The 20,152-nt window shown below is 42.9% G+C and overlaps 1 protein-coding gene across 4 annotated transcripts in view; it reads left to right on the top strand.

Annotated features, from left to right (window-relative positions):
- The first annotated feature begins 1,943 nt into the window (after nt 1-1,943).
- ABHD3 (abhydrolase domain containing 3, phospholipase) overlaps nt 1,944-20,152 on the top strand; it is a 28,329-nt gene continuing 10,120 nt past the window's right edge. Inside the window, exons 1-9 of one of the 4 annotated variants that reach the window (XM_054815119.1) lie at nt 2,274-2,396; nt 3,047-3,167; nt 3,246-3,356; nt 4,013-4,176; nt 6,533-6,715; nt 8,457-8,502; nt 11,365-11,477; nt 19,235-19,408; nt 20,066-20,114. In XM_054815119.1, coding sequence (XP_054671094.1) covers nt 3,339-3,356; nt 4,013-4,176; nt 6,533-6,715; nt 8,457-8,502; nt 11,365-11,477; nt 19,235-19,408; nt 20,066-20,114 — 747 coding nt within the window. In that variant the 5' untranslated portion in view covers nt 2,274-2,396; nt 3,047-3,167; nt 3,246-3,338. Of the gene's footprint in view, nt 2,397-3,046; nt 3,168-3,219; nt 3,357-4,012; nt 4,177-6,532; nt 6,716-8,456; nt 8,503-11,364; nt 11,478-19,234; nt 19,409-20,065; nt 20,115-20,152 lie in introns of those variants that run through there. The other 3 variants (XM_054815117.1, XM_054815118.1, XM_054815120.1) reach the window with 3 other exon arrangements.

Genomic DNA, 20,152 nt, shown 5'->3' on the forward strand with positions numbered 1-20,152 from the left:
TCCTAAAGTTTAGTGCTCAGTTCAGCCAAATTAGTGTCTCCAAAGGTTCCTACTGCACGTCGTTGATGAAGACCACATGTTCTCAGAACTAAGCTATCTACTCCAGCTGCTCACACCGGAGTGTTCCTTCATGATAAATCCTTTTATCTGGGGTGTACAACATACATTCCCAGCAAGTAAGGACCAAGACCTGCGTATGGCTGTTCTCCATAAGCAGAAGCAAAGGAAGCGCAGTGTTGATGACAAAAGGTTTTCCAGCCATTCAGTTTCCTTTCTCTGTAACAGCTGCGGAGAAAACAAACAAACCCCGGATCCTTCCTAGCCTCTGCTTACGGATTCCCATACTCTTTTCAACAGCCGCAGTAGCTCTGCCCCCATGTCTCTGGAAACTTCAGACCACTGACTGGATAGGAAGAATCAGTATTTTTAATTTTTTTCACAACTTTGCAATACACTCTGATGAGTTTACCTTTCTTAATATAATATCAATTAATTACTTTGCATACTTTTATCATTCTGATTCTTTAATGAAAAAACCTTAAAATTTTACAAACTGCTTTTACTTAAGAAGAAAAAGGTGACAAGTAGAAGATTTCCTCTTGTCAGACTGAATGCTAAAACATGCTTGATGTTTCCAAATCCCATATCCAAATTAGCAATGCAATCAGAAACAATCATTTGATTGCTAAATCTTTAGATGTTACAATGGGTTTTCATGATAGTTGTCAAAGCAGGACTGGAATCCACTGCTGCTGCACTGAAGCAGAATGTTTGATCATACAGTATGAACATGGTAGCACTTTTCTCTATGGCATGGAAAGCTCAAGAACTTTTCAGTATTTCTCTAAGTTAAGCTGTGGCCCAACATCCAAGAGCTTGCCACCACCATTTCATGGTGAACAAGAAAAAGTTGGGCCCGTGTTATGTCAGCGCAGAATCTCTCTGGTAAGATCTGGCCGAGTAAGGAGAAGCAATTGAAGTAGACCACATCTCATTTTCTGCTCTTACATTCTTTTTTTGGTTATGTTTCCCAATTCAAATACATTTTAAATTTGGCTATAGCAAGAAAACACAGATAAAATAAGAAGTGAAGAATCACTGAGCAAAGTGTCTTCTCTTGCCAGGTCATGGAGCTGAGGCATAAAATAACAAGGAGAGTACTTCTGTGTCCTGTGGTGCACGCACACGTCTCCTAGCAGATGCTCAGTTCCAGGATCTTTGTGTTATCAGCTGCACTCCTAACGCTTTGCCAAGGAAAAGATGCAGATACTGTGTGTCTTTTCTGAAGCTGAAGGGGGAAGCATCTGAGTTAGCAAACACGTGAGGGCCTCCATGCAACAATCCATACAGCTGAAAATGGAGCGGGCAGAACTCCTCTCAGGAGTTAGAGAATACATCCACTCCTCTCTGACCCTCACTAATGCCTTGTAACAGCAGCAAGAAGTGGAAAAGCAGTTGCACACTTCAGTCTCACTTAAAATATTTAGACAAATATTGCTGATTATACAGATAATTGCTGATATGCAGACAATGCTGCATCTGGAAGCCCCGGTGTCCCCTCTTCCTCCTGTACAATACAGGACTTGTGTCCTGTACCGATAATAGCGTTTGGGAAGGGGACACGCTGCCCGTCCAGGAGTGACTGAGTTTCCACACGCCTGCATCAGCTGCTCCTCAGGTTTTGGACGGGTCCCTTTCCCATCTGACCCCACACGCCCTGCCTGACGGACAGCGCGGGGGTAAGGTGACACCGAAGGCGCCCGTGTGGTGAGGCGGGCGATGCCGGCCGCCGTGCCGCGGAGGAGCCGGTCCTGCCGGCCGGCTGGCTGAGATGGCCCACACCGCCCAGGGCCGGGCCTCGCCGCTTCCCTCAGGATTTCCTCCCCCGCGGAGAGGCTATAGCCGCCGCGGCCCGGCCCCGCTCGGCGGCCCGTTTGCGGAAGGAGGCCGGCCGCCCGCAGCCTGCTTCTCCGTGCTGAGCCCGGTGCCGGCCCCTCCAAGCCGAAACCGGCCTCGGCCCCCCGCTCGCGCCCCGCAGGCTCGGCGGCCGGGACGGGGGCGGTCCGGGGGCGGTGCAGGGATGGCGCCGGCGGCGCTGTAGCGCGGAGCGGTCCGCGGTCCGCGGCAGCGGGAGACGGGCGGCAGCTCCTCCTTCTCCTCCTCCCTCCGAGCCGGGGTGGGCTCGGCCGCGGCAGCCGGGGTGCGCTGCGCCGCCCTGCCCTACCTTGCCGTGCCGCCCCGCCTGTGCGATGGACTGGCAGGTGCTGACCAGGGAGCTCTCCCTCTACCTGGAGAGCCAGGTCCGCGTGGGGCTTTTCGGCTCCGGCGTGGGTTTGTCCCTGGTGCTGGGCTTTGGCGTCGCCTACGCCTGCTACTACCTCAGCAGCATCGCCAAGGTGAGCGGGAGGGCGGCGGGGCGGGCGGGCTCCGCAGGTGTCCCGCCAAGGGGGGACCGTCCCGCGAAGGTCACCTCCACCCACCCGTTTTGGGGGAGGCAGCCGGTGCCCTTCTGGCGAGGGGAGCTGCGGCACCTGAAATGCCTGGGCGGGGGGGAGGGAGGGCGCAGCGCCCGCCTCGTCCTCACACCCCCGGTCCTTCCTCTGGAGGTGCCAGCTCCGGTTGGCCGAAACCCCGCTCGTCCTCCCTGCACAGGCCCATCTCTGCCGTCGGGCCGGGCCGCGCAGCCTGCCCCCCCGCCCGCCGGGGCTGTTGCCCCCCCCTCCCCGTTGAACCGCTGAGGCGTTTCCTCCGTTGGGGCCCGCCGGTCGCCCCCAGGGGCCGGCCGGCCTGAGGGAACGCCCGTCCGATCGTGCCCGGCCTGGGAGGGGAAGGGGCTCTGACCTCAGGCGTTCCCAAAATGTAGTTGTACCAGGGGGAGAGCTTGGCTGGGGGGGGATGGTTTGGAAAGGGAAGTCGGGAGCCCTCCCTCCACAACGAAAACCCGACCTCTTCTCTGGTTTACTAACAGGGCAGGTGATACAGTAGTTTGCTGCCCTTGTGTCTGTCCTCAGCACCATTATAAACACCTTTGGAGCCTCTTTCGCAGGTTTTTTTTGGTTAGGACACTGCTGGGCATCTTCTCGTCAGTAGTGGTTTCACAGGTGAATTAAGCATTCGCAAATTACTTGGATACAGTGAGCCTGATCTGATCTAAAGCGGCCCCCGTGGTGAGAGCACCTCGTTGAATGCTTAATCAACCGAAAATATGCATATCAAAAGATTGTTGAAGATGTGTGTTGCCACAGTCTTTCACAGAACCGCTGAGAACATAGCCTTCCTCTTCATCCAGAAGAGGGTACCTGATTTTGGTCAGAGGAGAAAAATGAAGGGTGAGGAGGATGTGCCACTGCCGCTGTGTATGTGTAACAGTTTTTCTTCAAAGCATCTATTATTTTCCAATTAATGTTTGTGCATTGGAGAGTCAGCGTAAAAGAGAAGTTTAAGAAATGTGGTTGCTAAAATGTGAGCCCTTTGGTGTACAGGGATGTCCACGTTAACTGGTATACAAACAGAAGCTGTGAGAAAAATCTCTGTATGCAGAGCGTTATTAGACATGAGTAACCAATGCAGTTGTGTTCCGTAGTATGAGATGGGAGGAGGAATGTCCTACCAGGTTAAAATAGGTACTGCAGGTGCACAAAGTACAGGGATTAAGCATCATTTCTGTGCAGTGCAAGAAAATTGATTCAGTAAAATCTTTCTCGCCTACTGTGAGACAGTGTGGTTTTGATTCTTAAGTGAAAGGTATGATGCATATTATTAGAAATAGGTAAGGAATCCATAATGTTGAGTGGGTTTCACTTTTCAGTTGGGCATTTTGACATTTTGTTTGGTTTTGTTTTACTTATCTCTTTACCATGAAAGGAAAAGGCATTGCAAATGATTATATGAAAGAAATCAGTTTACTGGGAGAGGATTTAAACAGGCTTTCATTTATTTGTTTGTTTGTTTATTTATATTTTTTGTTTGTTTTATATAAATGCCTATGCCTGACTGTAGTCTCTCTCCCTAGAAACCCCAGCTGGTGGCCAGCAACGACCGTTTCTGCCGCTTTCTCGAGGAATACTGCCCTGTTGTGACAGAAACTTACTATCCCACAATTTGGTGCTGGGAAGGTCGGGTGCAGACACTCCTGCGTCCCTTTATCACCTCTAGACCCCAAGTACAGTACAGGAAGTAAGTGCCTTTCTTCTGGAAAGTGATTGATTTGGTAGCTAGTGGTTACCATACTCTGACTGTGTCACAGCTACCCTCATTGCTCAAGTTTGTGCCCATTTTTTTTGCATTACACCTGCCTTTACAACTCCATCCTAGGCTTGGAACCATCTCTATCCTGGATTCAATATACAGTAGGTTCCCTAAAGGTCAAGGTTCCCAAATGGCCCTAACTTAGCTCAGAGAGTTCTGTAGCACTGAAATATTGGTGACAATATAGGAACTGATATAGTTATATGTTCACAGGATCACACAATGGTTGAGGTTGGGAAGGACCTCTGGAGGTCACCTAGTCCAACCCCTCTGCTCAAGCAGGGCCACCCAGATCCAATTGCCCCAGACCATGTCCAGATGGCTTTTGAATATCCCTAAGGATGTTGACTCCACAACCTCCCTAGACAACCTGTGCTAGTGCTCGGTCACCCTCACAGTGAAAAAGTGTTTCCTGATATTCAGAGGGAACCTCCTGTGTCTCAGGTTGTGCCCATTGCCTCTGGTCCTGACACTGGGCACCACTGACAAAAGCCTGGCTCTGTCCTCTTTGCACCCTCCCTTCAGGTATTTAAACACATTGATAAGACCCCCCTGAGCCTTCTCTTCTCCAAGCTGAGCAGTCCTAGCACTCTCAGCCTTTCCTCATAGGAGAGATGCTCCAGTTCCTTCATTATCTTCCTGGACCTTTGCTGAACTCTCTCCAGTATGTCCATGTCTCCCTTGTACTGGAAGCATTGCTGGCTCACGTTCACCCTGCTGTCCACCAGGACCCCCACATTCTTTTCAGCCAAGCTACTTTGCAGACAGTCAGCCCCCAGCCTGTACTGGTGCACGGAGTTGTTCCTTCCCAGGTGCTGGACTTTGCACTTCCCCTCACTGAACTTCATGAAGTTCCTACCAACCCATTTCTTCAGCCTGCTGAGGTCCCTCTGGATGGCAGCACAGTCACCTGGTGTATCAAATATTCTGGTGATTGAATGCCATAATTTTGCAAAGGTCATGCAATCACTGTCCATTGAACCAACATGTTCAACCTTAACCATAGGATGGCCACATTCTGCCTTGTTTCAAAAACATAAAACTTCTGGGATTTTCAGAGTAGCTTTCACCTCCGGGGTTTATCTTGTGTTCTTTCATGCCTAAATTCTAAGAGGGAAAAAACCTTATATTTATTGTTTGTCCTCAGCTGATCTCTCTCACCCAGAAATGAGACTTAGTCTGGCAAATGAGGGATTTGGCACGAGACCTAAGGAGAAGTACTTTTATGCGCCAGAACCTGGATGCAGCACAAGTTGTTTCAGCTCTGTTTGCACAGTAGAATAGATTTAGCATTTAGCAGCTTCCCTTAGTATTAGTAACTAGGAAACATTTCAATGGTATGGCCATGTCCACTTTTTCTAGCCCTTCTTGTATACTCTCTATTTCAAGGTTTGTGAGGGAAGAAACGTAGTTCCATGGGGCAATGCTTATTTTGCACCATTTGAGATTGTGTTGGCAGTACATTCCCATTACTAAAAAAGGGCAAAGCTGAACTAAAGAGTCCAACAAGGCTGACGAGCTTTAAAATCTGGCGTAGGTGCTATCAAGACTTTCAAATGAAAAATCAAATGCAAGGTAGGCTTAAATTTTGGTAGTTCCTATACCAAGTCTCGTACAATGTCATCATTGCCAGAGAAGAGGGAAGATGCTGCATGTTTCTAAAAAAAGACTGAAACCTTCTTTTCATTGTTTAATGAATGCTTAACTTCTTGGGATATTATATTTGCTGTATTCTTAGCATATATAGTTTAAGAGTGCATTCAAGCAAAGTTTGTGGAGATACAAGGTGAAAGATATAGTAGTATGTGTCCGTGTTCTGCGTAAATAAAACATAACAAAGTGCTGTCCGTTATACACACTGCTGCTTTGGCTGAAGAGAAAATACTGATAGGTGTTTAACACACTGCCCAGTGTGCTATCAAAAGATTCTCAGATGATCCAAAGAAAAACTAGAGCACACAAGCCTATATAAAATAGAAGGCAATGCCAAAAATCACATTAGTTATGATCTTCTAGTCCATCAGCAGCAATTCATGTAAGGCCAGCTCTTCATTTACTGTAAACGGGAATTGTTCTGCAAACTGTGCTAACTCATGTCAGCTGGAGGTGTGGCTCTTTCTGAATGATAAACATGCAAACATACCTAGTTAGGTGGCACTTTGAGTATTAAAACATAATTAAAAATGCAGAATTTATACCTAGTAATTTATACACTGTAAGCACTCTTAATAGTATGCATGTATTTTAAAATCTAATCAGTGCTGTCTTGAAATGTGCCTTTCAGTGAGCTCATTAAAACAGCAGATGGAGGACAGATTTCGTTGGATTGGTTTGATAATAATGACAGCTTATATTATCCGGATGCCAGCACAAGACCCACTGTCCTGTTATTGCCTGGCCTTACAGGAACGAGCAAGGAATCCTACATTCTTCATATGATCCATCAAAGTGAAACGCTGGGATATAGGTGCTGTTGTATTTCATTGCTAGTATTTCGCTTCTACTAATAAGATCGAATATAAGTATATGTATATATAAGGTGCCTTCCTACAGCAAATGAAATCTAAAGACATTAGTTTATGTAAGACAGTATTATTATTATTAATAATAATAATAATAACAACAATGGTGGAATTATGTAACAGGCAGTACATTGAGAAGGGCGGTTTTAGTATCTACAGATGTGCCCCAGAGATTGCAGTGGAAGCAAGCTAAGTCTGTATAGGCCTTTGCTGCTGCTGCTGCTTCTTAAACTATAATACCAGTATTTGTGTTACCTTTACACTTTCTAGAGAAGGGGTTTGTATTCAGCTGCAAGAAGCCTCATGTAGATGGGTTGCTGGCAGCAGGCCTCGGAGAAGGTCAGCTTCTGAATCCCAAAATTGCTTGATTCAGCAAGCCTCAAATTTGTGAGTGCAGAAAAGCGAACGAGCCTACTCTTACTGGTGATGGTTAAGGAAGAGGTTTGTCACCTCTTAATTGTCACTGCTTAATTTATTTTTGTTATTAAGGCTTCTGGTCAGAGTTGGGTAAAATAAGTGGATTAGTCGATGAGTAGATTCCTTTATGTAATCATATTGCTGCTGCTGGGCTTTAAAATAAGTTGTCATTGTTCCAGGATCTGTATTTGGAATATTACATTCTGTCTTTGCAGATTGGTACTGGCTATAATAAGTTCTTCAAATATGTATATATGAGCTTTTATCTACATGTCTGGCTATCTCTTCTCTGTTTGGAGGCTTGGGTAACTGCTTTACTAAATTATGAAAGCAAAGTAGCACTTCAACTTTTCAAAGTACTTTTAAAGTCACTTTAACACCTACCAGTAAAAAATATCAGAGGAGGAAAGCCCTCAAATCAACAACTTCTTACTATTAATTTTTTAAGTATTCCTGGAAGAAATATCTGCACTTGATCACCTAAGAAAAGAAGGTACAGCATTAAAAAGGAGAGCTTTAGGTCAGATTTCAACAGAATGCTATAATTTTGTTTTGAAACAGCAACATTTGAGAAAAATACCAAAGTAAGTAATTTGTCATACCTTTAAGCCATCTAAAATACAAAATTATTACAGTGATGTGGTAGAAGAGTAATAGAAAAGTAAGATTTATTAAGAAAGCATAGATCCTTAAATCACAGTAATACTGCTGGAAAATTCAGAGACTCCCACCAGCATAGTATACCAGACAAAAAAAAAATCCCATCCCCAAGAACCTGCAACTTAGTTGCAGCTGTCATTATAATTTTGATTTGGTTCGTTTCTTGCTGTTTAATACAATTACGTAGCTTTGGAGGATGTCTACACATGGATCTCTGACATTCTCTTTCAGAGCACTGCTTTAGGTTCAGCCCTGCGCGGGCAAAGCTTATGTCTCATATTTGGCCAGCTCAGAGTGCAGGCAGAACGAGATGCATGTGCAGTCTTCAGGTAAACCCTGGGGCGCTCATCCTGCAATCTGACCTCAACCGGCAAATCACAGAGCTCATGTAGAGTCCCACTGGCTTCAGTGAACTCCATTTTGGTATAAACGTTTATCCACATAGGTCAGACTTTAAGATCTGTAGGACTGTAAAAATGAATGTGCTGAACTTATTCATGGAACTAGCTTGTTTTTCTGTATGCATTTTCATTTTTTGTGTGTGTTTAAGTTATCTTCTTTAGTGGAATGAACAACGTGTGTAATTAAATTTCCTGTCTCAATTTTTAGATGCGTGGTTTTTAACAATCGGGGAATTGCTGGTGAGGAACTTTTGGTAAGGATGACTTCTAAGATAAACATGTCTCACTTATAAGCGGTATATATGGAATCATTGGTGTCTGTTTGTACAGCTGGATTTAAATGAAAGACACTCAGCATATGTTGAAAACGCAGAGAAGAGAATCTAGTCATCTGGTAGATCGATCATGTGCCAATATTCATCTTTTATTTTAAAACTCAAAGAGGTCAACTGGTCACCACACAATTTTTGTGAACATTTCATTTTAGGAAATCATTTATATTATTAATATCTGTAACATTAAAATGAACAATCCTTCTACTTTTCTTTCCAAAAATACTATAGTATCTAAAATGCACACATATGAGAAAATCTGTTCAATCGATGCAATTTTGTCCCATTGTTTTAACATAAAAATCCAAATGCAAGCAGTCATAATTACTTTCCCAGTTGCCAATATGAGTTTAAACTAGATTTTGATGTGGTTAAAGAGTTGTGCCATTAAAATTGATCCATATTGTGTGTTATTGAATTAATGAACTGGATCTTTATAGATAGCTATATCCTAAAAGTTAAATGTATTCTTGTATTTTTCTCAGCAATTATGACACAAACTTGACTACAAAAGACATTTTTTGTGTTTAGGACAGATGTATCATGTTTGCTTAGAAATAACTGGCAATTCCACAAATGACAAAGTCTTGAAGCTAACCATTTTCTGCAGCTAGGGACAAGGCATGATGAAATATTGCTGAATAAGCTTTGTTTCTTCATATGCATTTTGTTGACAGTTCTGCAGCTGGAATGAATGTGCATAATACTGGGTATTGTTTTGCATTTTTTAATCCCCTGGTTTCAAACTTTAAAAAGCTCAGAATGTTTTCCCATAATCAGATAAAGCGTTTCAATGCAAATATTGCCATATTAAGAGTAGTTTTCTGCATACTTTTGGAGATGGATCTACAAAGCAGTTTTGTGACACACAAAGTCCTTATTGATGAATTTCTGAATCGTTAAGAGAAAAGATCTCTTGTTTGGATGCATTGTGTGTATTTTACTGTAATCGGATTTATATCTTTAAGCTTTATAAGATCTCACTGTGAAGCAAACCAGCTGAAATGATCACATTTTCTGCAAAGGGGTTTCTACATTTTAATATAAAATCCCTAGTTAATGAGTTTGAAGCATAGTTGAGCACCACAGTAGAAATTAGTCATGCAAGTAGTTCTTTTTCTAGTCTCTATAAATATAGAGTCAAATTTTCACCAAATAATAGCTATTTAAAGAATCAGTTTTAAGATGCTGTTCTCATTTGTTATTGAAAGTTACCATGAATTATGTTATGGAATAATCTAATATTAGATTGACCACAGCCAAGGTGAGCTAAGATGGTGGTTTAAAATATCATCATACAATGAGTAGATAGAGAGACACTAAAGTGTCAGGAATTAACTGAAATTAAAATGCAACATATCTCTCTGGCTTTATAAACTTTTAATCAAGTACACTTTCACTTAGAATACATTAGACCCTAGTTACCAAAAATAATTTATTTTTCCTTGTAAACTTGACAATTCAATTAAAATAAAACACATTCACACTGTTTATAATTAATAAGGTGTAAAACAGTGAAGAGTGATTCATGTGGATGAGAATTGGAAATGCAACATAAACGGAAATTAAAAATGTCTTCATTTTTAATTATCCAGATTTAGCTTTTCTTTCCTTTTTTTATCTTTCACTTCAACATTTCAATATTCTTGTTAAATGTATTTCAAGTAATTAGTTTCATCTACTTAAACTTGTTAAAATTGCCCACAAATATCCAGGCTGTTTAACTGAAAGCAATTAAAAACCCCACCCTTAAAATACAATATTGCTTTATTTTGTTGAACAAATAAGTTCAATTAACTCATAATTAAGTATTTTTATATTTAGTTTTAATGTTTATACTGAATTTTGGCAGGCCAGCCACTACTATAGTTAGGTCAAGGTCACTAACACGTTGGTAGCAACTCTATAGTTAAAAGCTCTCTTTTGCTGTGGATGAAATCTAAAGAACACCATTAGAAAAAACCTTATTTTACTGTGATTCTTACTGTACCTGAAAGGACTTATGTCCCTTATACTGCTCCAGATAGTCCCCCAGATTGTGGCCTGTAGCAGTTGTCTGTGCAGGTGAGGCTCAGAAGCTGTGCTTATCCTTCAAAAGCAAGGAAGGGGTTACCCAAATCTCAGTGATGCCAGTGGAAGTCATTCCAAGCCTCAATTTAAGATTTGAAGAGACACTGATGGTAGATAGAGAAGGGATTATATATGTGTTTCATTGCTTTAGTTAACAGACTGTTTCAGTAAATTAGGTAAATGGCACTGATGAATTTATTTATCTATTTATTTGCTTGTATTGTGTGTAGAATCTAAATATTGACTACTTTTCAAATGCTAGCTGACAGAATTTGAAATCTAATACTTTCTTTTGCATTTGAATGTGGGTAAAGATGGTAAAATTGTGTTTATAACTTTCTTTTCTGTAAATTGCAGCCTTTATGATATGTTTCCACTTCCTCAGGGTATTTTAAAAGTACTGGTGTCTATCTAGTTCTGATCTAGTTCTATCTAGTTTAGCTCATTGCTCCGTGTTCAGATTTTGTCTAATGACTTGCAGGCTGCAGATACTGAAGATATTTGTCACCTGTTTTATTTTGTAATGATAACAAGTATAACTCCTTCCTCCACCTCCTCACAAAATTCTCTGGGTTTATATTTGCCATTTAGCGCAGCTTCACGATAAATGCTAAATTTATCTTGTTATATAAATGATCCACTGTTCAGTTTGCTTTGTCCTTAAAGGATAATACAAAAGCTTATGGTGGCATTTTTCCCTCTGACTCCTTACAGACACCAAGGACTTACTGTGCAGCTAACACAGAGGATTTAGAGGCCGTTATTCATCATGTACATAGCTTGCACCCCTCAGCTCCGTTCATGGCAGCCGGTGTTTCTATGGGAGGGTAAGGTATTATGTAGCACAAGTCTTAGCTTAACTACAATCATAAAATAAGACTGTTGTAGCCTGATGGTAAACTATTACTCTGCAATACTTAGATTACTTACTGAACTGCAACTAACTTGGGTCTGTCTCCAACAGTCAATATTGAGAAGACTTTTAGAAACTTCCTATCTTTGGGGCTTTTAGCTCTGTGTCAGGGAAGGTCAGAATTGGCCAACATTCAAAAGTTGAGAGGGGTGGAGAAAGACAAGAAACACTCACAGACAGATTGACAGCCAAACAGCTGGACAATACAATCTTTGGAAACTATGGAGGCCATCTTTGGAACAGAGGGATAAAAAATAGGAACTAGAGCTAACATACCATGTTTCTTAGCAACCTCTGGAAGTTGCAAGGTTTATCTTCACACTGTTTGGGTTCTGCATTGTGTGGGTAGGTTAAGCTGGAAGAGATGTGGGTATTTGCTCTGTTTGGCTCAGAAGCAAGAAGTAGTATTGTTGTTGAAACCAGTATAGCTTGATACAGCATGTGGTATTAAGACTTGCTGTGTCCTGGCTTCTCTCCAGAAAGCACAGCTAGAACAGACAATGATAGCACAGTTGCTTAGAAAAATCACTGCTAGAAGCTAGGAAAATGTTCAGACAACCTCTTTAAGGAAAATCGTGGGAGAGGACAACTTCCATTAGAAATACTGCAGACACAGTGGTAACTTCCTGAGACTTCCCTTTTTTCTCATAAATTTTGTGAAGGGTGGGCAGATATAGCCCTGTATATTGACATTAATCTACTGACGACTGGTAGGAGCTTTGAGCTAAATACAGATTTGTTCAAGCAATATAGTTACTGATAGTCAAATAATTAACTTGGAAGCCTTTTTAAATCAGGCCAGTCTTTTTCCATTTGTGTTGCTGGGATCTTCCAGTGTCTTAAGTATGAAGACATAAATCTCTGCAGTATGTCAGTGTCTATCTTGCTGGGAAGCCCAAAATTGGGCACTGTACTCCAGATACAATCTCTTAAGTGCCAAAATACATGGAAATAATAATTTGCCTAGACCTGCTTGTTTTCCTCTTACTAAGAAAGCACAGCATGTTGTTATTTGTCTTCATTGCTGCAGGGGTGCATTGCTGAGTCAAGTTCTGTTTACCCAGGTCTTTTTCAGCTGCTCTCTATCCAGCCATTAATCTGTTCTAGGTGCAGGACTTTGCATTTGCCTTTGTTGAACTTCATGAGGTTCTGCCAGCTTGTTTCTCCTGTTGAGGTCCCTCAGAATGGCAGCCCTGTCTTCCACTTCACCAGTGACTCCCCACATTTGACCTGCAAACTCACTAAGGCGGTGTTCCATCTCATCATCCAGTTAATGAAGACATTACACAGTATTGGCCCCAGTATTGACCCCTGAGGAACACTACTAGGATCTGGTCCAACCACTGCAGTTGGACTTCAGGTTGCTGATCACAATTCTCTGAGCCTAGTGGTCTAGGCTGACTCACATTGCAGGTCACCTATTCAAACCACATCCCTCCAATTCGGCTACATGGAGACCATGGAAGACTGTCAAAAGCATTGCTAAAATCAAAATAAGCAACATCCACTCCTTTCCCCTAATCAACAAAGGCAGCCAGTTCATCATAGAAGGCAATCAGGTTGCTCAGGAATGCTTTGTTCTTGGTAAATCCATGTTGGCTTTATCAGTCACCTTCTTTACCTTTACATGCTTGGAAATGGCTTCCAGAGGATATTCCCACAGCGCTGAGCTTAGGCTGACCAGCCTGTATTTCCTCCTCCTTGCCATTCTTGTAGATGCGTGCCTTTTTTTCCAGGCATCAGGAGTATCCCACAGTTGCTGCAACCTTTCAAAAATCATAGAGAGCAGTCTCATAATGACGTTGGTTGCCTCCCTCTGGAGCTTTGGTGCTCCTCACCTGGTCACATTGACAGATCTATGTCCAGTTTGCATAACTAGGTCTTAACTCAATCTTCCTCTGCCATGAGTAATAATTCACTCTCCCATTCTCTGCCACTAGGCACAGGGACCTAGGAGGCCTAAGAACAGATCTCAGCAGTAAAGACAGGGAAGACAGGTAGCCTCAGCCTTTTACAAATCTTTTGTCACTAGGTTCCCTGTTGAATAGTGGTCTCAGGAGGGAATAAAGGCTGGTCAGCCTAACCTCACTTCTTTGGGAAGATCCTCTGGAAAACATTTCCAAATATATGAAGGATAAGAAGGTGACTGGATTCACCAAGGACAAAACATGCCCAAGTGATCTGATTGCTTTCTATGATGAGATGACTGGCTTCACTGATGATAGGAAAGGAGTGGATGTTGTTTGTTCTGAACTCTTCTTTGTACCAGTGTACTTGTAGAAGCCTTTCTTGTTGCAGAAGCCTTTTTCTTGTTTCCTGCATATCCCTTGCTAGTTCCAGCTCCAGCTGAACTTGAGTTTTTTTAACAGCATCCCTGCATGCTTGGGCAATGACTGTTTCTCCTAGGCAGCCCATTCCCCTTCCACCTTCAGGATACTTCCTTCTTGACCTCAGGAGTTTTTTGTTCCTCCATGTGGTCTTCTGCCACTCTTGCTCAACTTTCTGCGCATCAGAATGTACCATACTTGTGCTTTATGTTCAGTTATCCTTAAGGTCAGTTTTCTTAGACCTCTTTGCCCATCAGGGCCATCTCACATGGGATCCTGCCCACCAGATCCCTGGCCAAATTAAAACCAATTCTCTTCAAATCCAATATTGTAATTCTGCTGCTTACCTTCCCTGCTCACTTTTGATCTTAAAAATCCACCATCGAATAATCTCAGTGGCCAAGACTGTTCTGTACCTTCCCATACCTGACGGGTTTTTGCTTACATGTGAGTAGCAGATCCACAGAACATTGCCCCTATTTGGGTCATTTATCATATATCAAAAGACTGTCCTTGATAGTCTCCAGAAATCTCATCTGCTTGTGCCTTGCTGTGTTGTCGTTCCAATTGATGTTGGGATGGTTACAATTTACTGTGCCTGGTGATTATGAAGCTTCTTTTAGCTGTCTAAAGACTTGGACTCTCTAATTCCTCCTCTTGATCAGGGGTCCGTAGCAGACCTCCACCATGATATCCCCTTTGTTAGCCTCCTATCCGATTTTGACCCATTAGCTCTGAAGTGGCTTATAACCTGCACCAGGGAAAAGTTCTGTGCATTTAAACAGCACCTTTGTCTAAAGTGCAAACCCTCCTCCTTGCCTTCAAGGCCAATCCTTTGTGGAGAGTCTGTTTGCATCCATCATAGCATAGTCTTGCCTGCCTGTGAGTCCTCCATGTCTCTGTGATCCAATAAATTTGTTCTGATTACACACAGACTTCTAATTCCTCCTGTTTTTTCCCATGGTGTGTGTTTGTGCGTGTGGTGGCACATGAGATGGGTCACAGTCATGCTGCTTTCTCAGGGAAATGTGAAAGGCTCCGCCATTATGCTCTCCTTTGGGTGCTTCATCAGGGCCTGCCAGGCCTTCGCTTCTCTTCAGGCTTTGTACTCTATCCTTGGACAAACCTAGTTTAAAAATCTTCTTCACAAAGTTAGCAAGCTCTTACCTCCCTTGGCATGCCCAGACTTTTTTTGCGTGCAAAACATGAAATAACATGATGTATTGCAAAAACATGTTTCACTGGAAATGGTGAAATCCAAAGAAGCATCTGCAGCAGAGGCTTCTTTCAATGATGAGATAAAGAATTAAAGCGCAGTAGTTCTTTGTGAGTAACTTACTGTGTGGTGCTAGAACTAAGAGGGCTGGGGTGTAGTAGGTGAAAAACCAGGTTTTCAGGGCTGAAGGTGCAGTAGAAGCTAGCTGTTTTGTGACCAGTTCGGCCCTGAGTGTCACTTCTGTCCTTGGCTTAACCTAGTTATGGTATCCTAAATAGTGACGAAGTCTGTTAGTATGGCACAAGGGATCTGTGCTGTGTTCCTGACTCTTACCTCACCACCACCACTGGGCGATTTTAGGCAAGATGTTCCACCTTCCTCCTCCAATGTTTTTAAAGTCCTGAACCACAAAGAGAAAGCATATGCTTAATTGTACAGAAAACTGGAGTCTCTAATCATCCACATGGGGACTGTTTCCATGCTTCAAAATTAATTGGAGCACTTGCATGTTTAAAATTAAGCAGGAGCAGAGATCTCACCATGGGCATACTGTGAAAATCATCCACTTGTCTTAATCTTACAATAGTTTTTATTATCTGCCCCTTTTCAAAATTTTCTGAATAGCCAGTTAATCTATATAGGATCATAAAATCATAGAATCATAGAGTGGTTTGGGTTGGAAGGCACCTCAAAGATCATCTAGTTCCAATCCCCCTGCCATGGGCAGGGACACCCTCCACTAGACCACGTTGCCCAAACCCCCATCCAACACTTCCAGGGAGGGGTCACCCACAGCTTCTCTGGGCAACCCGTTCCAGTACCTCACCACCCTCACAGTGAAGAATTTCTTCCTAATATCTAATCTAAATGTACTCTCCTTCAGTATAAAGCCATTACCCCTTGTCCTATCACTCCATGCACTTGTAAACAGTCCCTCTCCAGCTTTCCTGTAGGCCCCTTTCATGTATTGGAAGGCTGCTATAAGGTCTCCCCAGAGCCTTCTCTTCTCCAGGCTGAACAATCCCAACTCTCTCAGCCTGTCTTCATAGGAGAGGTGCTCCAGCCCTCTGGTCATCTTCATGGCCCTCCTCTGGACTCACTCCAACAGCTCCACGTCCTTCTTATGTTGGGGGTCCCAGAGCTGGATGCAGTACTCCAGGTGGGGTCTCATGAGAGTGGAGTAGAGGGGCAGGATCACCTCCCTCAACCTGCTGGTCACACTTCTCCTGATGCAGCCCAGGACACGGTTGGATTTGTGGGCTGCAAGTGCACACTGCCAGCTCACGTTGAACTTTTCATCAATCAATACCCCCAAGTCCTTCTCCTCAGGGCTGCTTTCAATCCATTCCTCGCCCAGCCTGTAGTTGTGCTTGGGATTGCCCTGACCCACGTGCAGGACCTTGCCCTTGGCCTTGTTGAACTTCATGAGGTTTGCACGGTCCCACCTCTCCAGCCTGTCCAGGTCCCTCTGGATGGCATCCCTTCCCTCCAACGTGTCGACCCCACCACACAGCTTGGTGTCGTCGGCAAACTTGCTGAGGGTGCACTCGATGCCACTGTCCACGTCACTAACAAAGATGTTAAATAGTGCCAGTCCCAGTATCGAGAGGACCACTACTCATCACTGATCTCCACTTGGACATTGAGCCGTTGACCACAACTCTTTGAGTGCAACCATCCAGCCAATTCCTTATCCACCAAGTGGTCTGTCCATCAAATAGACCAATTCAGAGACAAGGATGTCGTGCGGGACAGTGTCAAATGCCTTGCACAAGTCCAGGTAGATGATGTCAGTTGCCCTTCCCTTGCCCACCAACACTGTAACACCATCATAGAAGGCCAGCAAATTTGTTAGGCACAATTTGCCATTAGTGAAGCCGTGTTGGCTGTCACCAATCATCTCCTTATTTTCCATGTGCCTGAGAACAGTTTCCAGGAGGATCTGCTCCATAGTCTTGCCAGGCACGGAGGTGAGAATGACTCGCCTGTAGTTCCCTGGGTCTTCCTTTTTTCCCTTCTTAAAAATGGGGGTTATGTTCCCCCTCTTCCAGTCGGCAGGAACTTTGCTGGACTGCCAGGACTTCTCAAATTTGGTGGAGAGTGGCTTGGCCACTTCATCTGCCAGTTCCCTCAGGACCCGTGGATGCATCTCATCAGGTCCCATGGACTTGTGCACCTTCGGGTTCCTTAAATATTCTCGAACCTGATCTTCTCCTACAGTGGGCGGTTCTGCATTCTCCCAGTCCCTGCCTTTGCCTTCTGTGACCTGGGCAGTGTGGCTTGATCACTTGTCAGTGAAGACTGAGGCAAAGAAATCGTTGAGTACCTTGGCCTTCTCCATATCCTGGGTAACCAGGTTGCCTGTTTCATTCTGGAGGGGACCCACATTTTCCCTCGTCCTCCTTTTATCACTGACATACCTATAGAAGCTTTTCTTGTTGTCCTTTACATCCCTGGCCAGATTTAATTCTGTCAGGGCTTTGGCTTTCCTAACCTGATCCCTGGCTGCTCAGACAGTTTCTCTGTGTTCTTCCCAGGCTTACCTGCCCTTGCTTCCGCCCTCTGTAGGCTTCCTTTTTTTGTTTGGCTTTGCCGAGGAGCTCCTTGTTCATCCACGGGGGCCTCCTGGCGTTTTTGCCTGACTTCCTCAACTGACTTCCTTGGGATACATTTGTCCAATTAAGAAGAAAAATAAACATTCACTTCACAAAGGTGCAAATGTAAATTAAAGCCCACTTGTTCTACAGATCTTCAGAACCTATGATTTGGAAAGGGACTTTTGTTTTCTCACATAAAGATTCTTAAACTTTCTCCGTACCACATATATTCTGTCAATTCTGTTAGGGAAGTGGCTTATTCTACTACTGCAACTTTTTTTTTTAATTGGTTTATGGCTAAATGTTCTTACGGTATATAGACTGGTGACTCACAGGCTCCTCCTTTCTCTGTGGGTGAGAGGGAACATACGCTATCTAACTCCTATATGTGCTACAGGTGGCTTTCTTCATTGGGCTTAGCTGTGTGAGCTGATGTTAGGAGCCCGTTCCCAAGTGCTGTTTGTTGTTCTTTTCCTGCTGGTTCTAACCAACTGGCAAGTCTTTGGTAATACCAAAGACCGGTTTCCCTTTTTCACTGCTGTGCTATGATCTAGTACATTATGCATGGGGATAAAGTCTCTGTGATGGCAGGCTGGTTCGTGATGTCTTTGCTAAGGGTTGCTGTCCCTGAAATCTGGTAGATGAAGCTAAGGTATAGAGCATTGGTGGTTTAGGGAGCTATATTAAGTGGTAGAACTTGTAATGTTTTGAGTTAAAGGCTTGATATTAAAATGCTGGCTGTAAACTTTGGAGCATCAGGCAGTAAAGTAGTACTTGGAGCTTTTCTGTTAATATTTTGCTTTTACTCTCTCCCTGCTATTTTCATTTTTCTACCTTTGAAGGGTCAGGTACTGGTGAACTGTCCCCTTTTTTCAACTCAACTATACATCAGCGGTAGAGACTGTAAGTTGTAATTGGTCAGAAAGGCAAGACTTAAGCCATTTATTTCACTCATAATTTTGTTTTGCTAGTTTTATTCATTATCCAACACTTCATTCTTTACCTCTTTGTTTTAAAGAATAGCTGTGTTGTCTCATATGTGTGAGGTGGGGTAAAGGCATTACCTTCAACTCAAAAGACAGCTTCACAGCAAGGCAGGTGTGCCAAGGGCAGCATGCAATTGTCAGGCACACTGATCAGATTTCTCAGATGAGGAAGATTAAGAGCTTGTAAAACTTACTAACAACTTGGGAATACCTGTTCCATGAGTAAGATACATTTATTTGACCTTTTCTTCCCTTCTAGTGATATAAATAAGAGTAGTACATCTCTATTTATTTCTAAATGCACTCCTACCTACATCCTACACAGTGTACTCAGTTCCTCTCTAACAGTAGAGTGAGAAAGCAAACTTCATGAGTCATATGTTGATTACATTGATTACCTTTTAGAAGTATTAGGCACAACTGTAGGGCTGATACAAGAAACTATTGAAAAACAGACAAAAAGGTAGCTGATTGTTATATTTGCTTTAAATTGAAGCAAACAATTTGATAGTATATATGTTTCTGTTTTTCATTTCTGTTTGTAGCATGCTTCTTTTAAATTACCTGGGCAAAACTGGCAGAGACACTCCTTTAATGGCAGCTGCAATTTTCTCTGCGGGTTGGAATGTTTTTGAATCTGTAGAATCTCTGGAGAAGCCACTAAACTGGCTTCTTTTCAACTATTACTTGACTACTTGTCTACAATCCTCTATCAGCAGGTGAGTTGCCTTCTAAACTATTTAGCAAGGTGGAAGGATGTTAGCATGAGATCTACAGCAGGTATAATAATATTGGCAAAATTAATGCTGTAACACTTCACATAGCTGTTCTGTGTGTGGTGTTCTGTAAATTTTGAAATCAAAAGGATCTTTGCAAGAAAGATTGTCATCAACGTGAGTAAATTTCTCTGCTCCTCAAGGGACTCAGCACAAGACCAATGTACTTCTGTATTTATGGATGAAGTGAATGTATTTTTAAATTTTTATACATGCACATATTGACTTAAGAGTATATATACTAATTCTTTTAAGTCAGCCTTGACTACAAAAGCATGGAAGGGACTAGTTCATCCTTTTCTTTGCAAAATTAAGGTGTATTTTGTATTTCCAAATATTTAATTCTCTTAAATTCTCTTACCTTTGGCATCTTTCTCATGGCTCATGCCAATTTTTACTGTGTTGCTGGATGTGCCTGCATATGAATGAACAATTCTTCTGCTCTTGGATTCCAGATGGACTTTTAATATGACAGAAAATTAAACCCAAGCATGTTCTTATTAGGGAGTTATTTCTATAAATGTATCTATAAAGCAGAGGACTTCTGTTTATATAATGAAAAACAAGCCCTCCAATTTTTCTCTTCTTTTTTTTTTTTAGGCATCGACAAATGTTGGAGAAATTATTTGATATGGACCTCGTGATGAAGGTATGTGAAAATGTTACTTCTGCTTTAGCTGGATGCTG

This window comes from Grus americana, chromosome 2, assembly GCF_028858705.1.
Source record: "Grus americana isolate bGruAme1 chromosome 2, bGruAme1.mat, whole genome shotgun sequence".
NCBI lineage: Eukaryota > Metazoa > Chordata > Aves > Gruiformes > Gruidae > Grus > Grus americana.